This window comes from Quercus suber, unplaced genomic scaffold (assembly GCF_002906115.3).
Source record: "Quercus suber isolate HL8 unplaced genomic scaffold, Cork oak 2.0 scaffold_306, whole genome shotgun sequence".
Lineage (NCBI taxonomy): Eukaryota > Viridiplantae > Streptophyta > Magnoliopsida > Fagales > Fagaceae > Quercus > Quercus suber.
Window position 1 is genome coordinate 342,718 of NW_027069762.1, and position 6,281 is coordinate 348,998.

General features: G+C 33.9%; 1 protein-coding gene across 3 annotated transcripts; it reads left to right on the plus strand.

Annotated features, from left to right (window-relative positions):
* LOC112010864 (beta-glucosidase 46) lies at nt 1-5,724 on the plus strand. Of its 3 annotated transcripts, none has more exons than XM_024043234.2 (12): nt 3-357; nt 471-537; nt 626-684; nt 2,335-2,410; nt 2,775-2,849; nt 3,043-3,130; nt 3,243-3,495; nt 3,610-3,725; nt 3,845-4,100; nt 4,181-4,283; nt 4,361-4,481; nt 5,345-5,724. In XM_024043234.2, exons 1-12 carry the CDS (start codon nt 202-204, stop codon nt 5,613-5,615), a joined length of 1,641 nt encoding a protein of 546 aa, XP_023899002.1. In that variant the 5' UTR covers nt 3-201; the 3' UTR covers nt 5,616-5,724. The 3 variants fall into 3 exon arrangements, with proteins under 3 accessions (XP_065638629.1, XP_023899002.1, XP_023899003.1); XM_024043235.2 differs by having other exon boundaries at nt 7-357; nt 4,373-4,481; XM_065782557.1 differs by lacking the exons at nt 3,243-3,495; nt 3,610-3,725 and having other exon boundaries at nt 1-357.
* Nucleotides 5,725-6,281: the final 557 nt, after the last annotated feature.

Consider the following 6,281-nt stretch of genomic DNA (forward strand, 5'->3'; position numbering starts at 1 on the left):
GTCAACGCCATCTAGACGCTCATTTCAGCTAATAATTGTTGTGTTCTTTGTTTAGATACTCTTTCTGATTGTTACCCTTCGAACAACATAAATTCTTATTTTCTAAAAAGATAGTACTCCATAATAAGTTCACTAGAGTAACTTTTACTTCTCTTTCTTTCTCAAAAAGGATTCATTTTATTTGGAATAGCGTTAATTACTATGGAGCTTTCATTGGTATTGCATGCTTTCTTTGTATTTCATATGTGCTGTCCAATTCTAGTGGCAACATGTGATACCATATCTCTAAAAGGAAGTACTGAATCATCTCAATTCCCAAGCAACTTCCTCTTTGGAACAGCTTCTTCTTCTTATCAGGTTTTCTTGCCTCTCTCTCACTTCTCTCAAAATTAAAGTTGATTCAAACATACTATTCACTAATCAGATTATTTTTGTTTTCAATATATGTTTATGTTTTATTTCATTTTCAGTTTGAAGGAGCTTACTTGAGCTATGGTAAAGGACTTAATAACTGGGATGTTTTCACTCATATGCCTGGTTAGCATATTTTTTCTGTTCTAATGCTCTTCAACACCCCCTTCCCCTTTCAATCTTTACCTCTGATGGTTTGAGTTGTATGTTACAGGTAAAATCATGGATGGGAGTAATGGAGATATTGCTGTTGACCAGTACCATCGATATCCAGTAACTCAAGTCCTTTTGTTGTTGTTGTTGTTATTATTGTTTGTATGAGAATGTTGACGATGAATTTGTTCTTAATTTGAATTCAATTCAAGCGCAGGGCCAGTGTTGCTATTTTACATTCTCACGTTTCAAAACATCCCACATCAAACTATCTATTTTACTTTATATTAATTATAAAAATATTGATTTTTCTTGATTTTTTTAATTGTTTGTCTTTCATCACATGCATACAACAATCACCATCTACTATTTTCCTTCAAACTCAAGATATGTAAAGAAAAAAAAAAAAAAAAAAACTAAATGCAAAATGAATAATGTCGGTGTAAAGTTTATTGTAACAAATTTATAAATTTACACAATTATACACTCACTAGTGTGATCGAGTTATTTCTTAATGAAAGAACAATAGCAATGCCTTAGTCTCTTTATACATCTGGTAATTGTAACTGCCTCTAACCAACCAACCAACTCCATCTAACTGACACTAACTAACTTTTGTTAGTCTCTTTATACATCTGGTAATTGTAACTGCCTTTAAACAACTAACCAACTCCATCTAACTGACACTAACTAACTTTTGTTATGCATTACCTCCCCATAATACTCTATGCACACTTACACGCATACACTTGCACAGATACATGCATACAATTCCACAGATATGCATATTCCACAATGTACAGAGCCCCACACATACACTTGTACCAATAGATGCCTAACAGAGATCATGTTTGTTTTCTCAGCTCTATTAAATAAATCATGGTCCATTGAATTATTTGTGCTAATAAGGTTAGTTTTCAACCCCACTATATTAAAGGGATTGGTTGATAGAAAAGGACCCCTTGATAATGAGCTCACTTTAATCATGTAAAAGAAACATACTTTAGGACTTTGTGTTTTAAAGAGATAAAAAGGCTTTACGCCATTAAGACATGTAAATTGAAACTGTACATAATTTGAGCAAAGCAGACTCTACATCTGTTTTTGTTGCAAATAGACTATTTACAAGAAAATTATTGAATATTCCAAGAGTACTATAAATACGTATTCTCTCATCTTACATAAGTTGTAGGTCTCACCATGAATTTAATTAGTGAGTCTCACAATTATGTGAAAGGAAAGAGTATGTATTTATGGTAAACTGGAAGTATTCTATAATTACCCCTACTTAGAGGACCTTCATTAGCAAGAAATGACGTGTATTAATCCAAAACATTTAATGGAGTTTTTAGAATTTGGAAAGGCATTGTCTATCTCTCCAAACATTAGAAATAGAGCATATTTTGCTATTGTGACAGAACAAGGGATGTCCCATAGTACTGTAATAAGGCTTGTTAGTGATCTTCTAGGCTTTTAGTTTAAGGGTCCTGTTAACGGGTGCTATTAAGGTATTAAGGTATTTGGTAAGACCATTTTAGAAAAGTTTTAATACCGCTTTTATAGAAAATATATAAAAGGTGTCAAAAAAGTCAATTGCTTTTTTCTTTTCCTATAAAAAATTTCTTAAAATATTTTCTAAACCAATATCCTTAGGGTATCCGTCCAATTTTCTCATTGCTTAATATTATTCATAAGTAACTAAATAGTTCAAACTATGAAAATTAAAAAAAACAAATGATAAATATGCATTGCTATGCTATGACAAAACAGGAGGATCTATATCTCATGGATCTTATGGGAGTCAACAGCTACCGTTTCTCCATATCATGGGCAAGAATTCTACCCAGTAAGTTCTTCAATTTTTTAAAGGGAAAGACCTTCTAACTTGATTGAGGGAGTGGTCTTTCTGTTAAACTATTAATTGTCCCAAAAGTTTTAGTAATTTAAGCTTTTGGACAAATCGGTAATTTAACATGGTATTATAGCAGGAGGTCTTGAGTTTGATCATTGTCTTCTCCACACTCCTCTAATTTAAAATCTCATGTATTGGGTCTCACTTATTAAAATGGAGTTTGAGCTCACACGTGAGGGGCGTGTTAAAATTATGTGTTTAAATAATTAAATTTATTATTTCATAATAGTTTAAACTTTTGAAAAAATTGATAATTTAATACTTTTTATCTCTCACACCTACCCTTTCTTCAAACCAGAGGGAAGATTTGGAAAAGTGAATAGAGCTGGCATTGATCATTACAACAACTTCATAAACGCTCTTCTGCATAAAGGTCACTTCAACTTCCCAAATTTGTATGTTCATCCAAGTCATTTTCGCTTTATAATCTACTCTTGCAATTTTCACAAATGTGGTCATTTGTGAATACATACCACATTACGACATAGGTAAACAAAATTTTCACTTACAAAGAAAGAAACATATATTTCCTGATTTCCCTATTAATTTTCATATTCTGGTTTCAGGGATCCAACCCTTCGTGACATTGACTCATTATGACATTCCTCAGGAGCTTGAAGGCAAAAATGGAGCTTGGCTGAGTTCCAAAACGCAGTAAGTGGCAGCACTCTCTTACTGCAGTCCTGAAACGGTTTAGTTAGGCTATCTGTGCGTTAATTTATATGAGATTGGCTACCTCTTATATAGAATAAAATCATTTGTTCAGGGAGGAATTCAAATATTATGCAGATATATGTTTTAGATTCTTTGGGGACCGGGTCAAGTACTGGTCCACTTTTAATGAGCCCAATGTAGTAGCAATTCGCGGTTACAGGACAGGGATTTACCCACCATGTCGCTGCTCCTGGCCATTTGGGAATTGCAGCGGTGGGGATTCAGAGAAAGAGCCTTTTGTTGTGGCTCATAACATGATCCTATCCCACGCTGCTGCTGTCGGTATTTATAGAACCAAATACCAGGTAAATTAGTCAATGTCTTCCAAGTCCTTGACGCAACACTCTTTAGGAGATATAATGAATGAAACAATAAAGCCGTTTTTTTCTTTACTAAATTGCTTCTTACTCAACATCCAGAAAAAACAAGGAGGTAGCATTGGAATAGTTATGAGTGCTATGTGGTTTGAACCTATTAGTGACTCCTGGGAAGATAAGTTAGCAGCGGAGAGGGCTCAATCTTTCTACATGAACTGGTGAAAAAAACATCATTAACTGATCCACAATTTAAAAACTTGTTGACATATTGATTTCTTTAGAACTTTGCATTCATAATAGAGGCACTGCTCTGACTTAATCTAGAAGTTCAATGCAGGTTCTTAGACCCAATTATACATGGGAAATATCCAATAGAGATGCAAGAAATTCTTCAATCGGACTTGCCTATGTTTTCAGAACATGATTTGGAGATGCTGAAGAATAAATTAGACTTCATTGGCATCAATCACTACACCAGCTTGTATATAAAAGACTGTATATTTTCTCCGTGTGAACCAGGACCAGGAGCTTCAAGAACAGAAGGTTTTGCTTTGCAAACAGCTATAAAGAACAACATCTTCATTGGAGAGCCGGTATGAATATATAATCTCACTTGTCGAAATCACCACAACTATGCATTTTGCTAAATTACTAAGTCTCCATATTGATGCAGACGGCATGTGGCTGGCTATTTGTTTATCCTCAAGGAATGGAAAAGATGGTGACATATACAAAAGAGAGATATAATAACATTCCATTGTTTATAACAGAAAATGGTGAGTGCAAATTAGGCTTTTATAGTCTCAAATAAATTTTGGCTCTATGTGGTTAACAAGTTCTTATATAATTCTAGTGTACCTAACAGGGTTTTGTGATGAGGAGAATCCCCATTTCACCATGGAAAATTCAATTCATGATGTCAAGAGAGTGGAGTACATGAGCAGCTACTTAGATGCTCTAGCAACAGCAATGAGGTAATAGAAGATGAAGCCATCATTGGCACTAAACGTTTTACATATGTTTATGCTTTGTATTCTATCTTGTTTTGAAAAACAAATAGGAAGTACTCACTGTTAAGGAATCTTATACTGTTTAGATAGGTTTATCAGTTTATGTACTATTTTAGCCTCTCCACTATATAGCTTAAGCTGTTAGAAGTGACATAACCTGCAATCATTTTGTATATTTTCCTCTGTGGTATTTTCTGACAAATTGTGAGATTTTCCCTTGTGAGAAAATATAAAATACAGCGCTGATACCATGATAAATTGTATGGGAAAATATAAAGGATAAAAAGACAATAAGAAAAAGAGAGAGAATGCAAGGAATTCATGTGGTGTGGCCTTAGAGACCTACATCCACAAGAGGTAGATAAAACATATTAGAAAATATGAGACATGGTTTTTATATCACGTTAGGAAAGATAAAACATGGCGCTAATACCATGATAAAGTGTTTGGGAAAATATAAAATAAGAAAAAAAAAATATTATCATTGAGAGATAAGATAAAGAAAGAGAAAGTAGAAAATGAATGTAGTTTGGCCTTAAAGGCCTACATCCATAGGGGAAAGCACTTAATGGTTACATTTTTGTTATATGAATTGTGTATTACAATGAACTTATAGTAGCTTGGTAAGTATTAATAGTAGGCTAAACCTAGACAAACCATACATTAAATTAGCGTAACACTATTTGCAATTTAACTAGGATTTCTTTGCTTGAACTCCAAGTAGAATTGAAAAATAGATTTCAGTCTAGTCAACCCGATATCTTTAACATTTCTAATGAGATGTTTGAAGGCTAGCTGATTTGTGTTTAACTTGGTAATATTATCAGGAAAGGAGCCGATGTGAGAGGGTATTTTGCATGGTCCTTGCTTGACAACTTTGAGTGGCTATATGGATATACCATTAGGTTTGGGCTTCATTATGTTGATTATGCCACTCTCGAGAGAACTAGAAAACTATCAGCGACTTGGTACAAAGATTTCATTGCTAACCATAAGGCACACAATTTTAGTGCTGATGGGGCACCTCAAGAGCAACAGCTTACAAGAAATTCATTAAAGCTGAACGCCACCTCAAACAAGCTGGTGCAATTGCTATAACTTCGGTGCTTGCTAGTTTGTAAATTTTCGGCTTTAAGTGAGCCTTGCATGTACAAGCAATGTGTAAATATCTTAATAAATTTCTATTCCATCGCGAGTAGTTGTAACTCCCAATAAAAACCCAAGCCTCTCCTTCACCACATAATGGTTAAAAAAGGCAAAATATCGTCATAAAAACACCGAAAGTCAAATAGATATAAATCAAGCATACTTTATGTTTAATTTAACCACAAACATTGTTGGAGGAAATTTGCCATTGAACATGATTTTAGCAACTATTTCTTTAGTTGGCATGATTTTGAAACATTTTAGCAAACAAGCATCTCAGCCTTAGGGGGTCGAGTTCAATGAAGAAACTTGAGTCTCTAAGACTCAAGTTCCATAGAGCATATAGAGAAAGAAGAAAGAAGCAGACCAAGAAGCACACTTGAGATTTAGAGACTCAAGTTCTTTCACTGGCCAAGGTATACATGTACAAGCCAAGGTATACGGTATACCTGCCAACATTTGTTACTACTTTTTTTAATTTTTATTCTCTTCCACTATCTATGGTATCTTTTATTATTATTTTTAAAATCTTTTTTTCACTCTCACTTTCCAAGATAAGTCTTATCACATTACTTTTTCTTTTCTTGGTTGAAGAACTCCTCTGCCTCTTCACGTGGC

Coding starts and splice junctions, on each gene's coding strand:
- LOC112010864 (XM_024043234.2), top strand. CDS start 202: ATGGAGCTTTCATTGGTATTGCATGCTTTCTTTGTATTTCATATGTGC. Junction 685..2,334: donor ACCAGTACCATCGATATCCA/GTAACTCAAGTC, acceptor ATGACAAAACAG/GAGGATCTATATCTCATGGA. Junction 4,482..5,344: donor GCTCTAGCAACAGCAATGAG/GTAATAGAAGAT, acceptor TAATATTATCAG/GAAAGGAGCCGATGTGAGAG.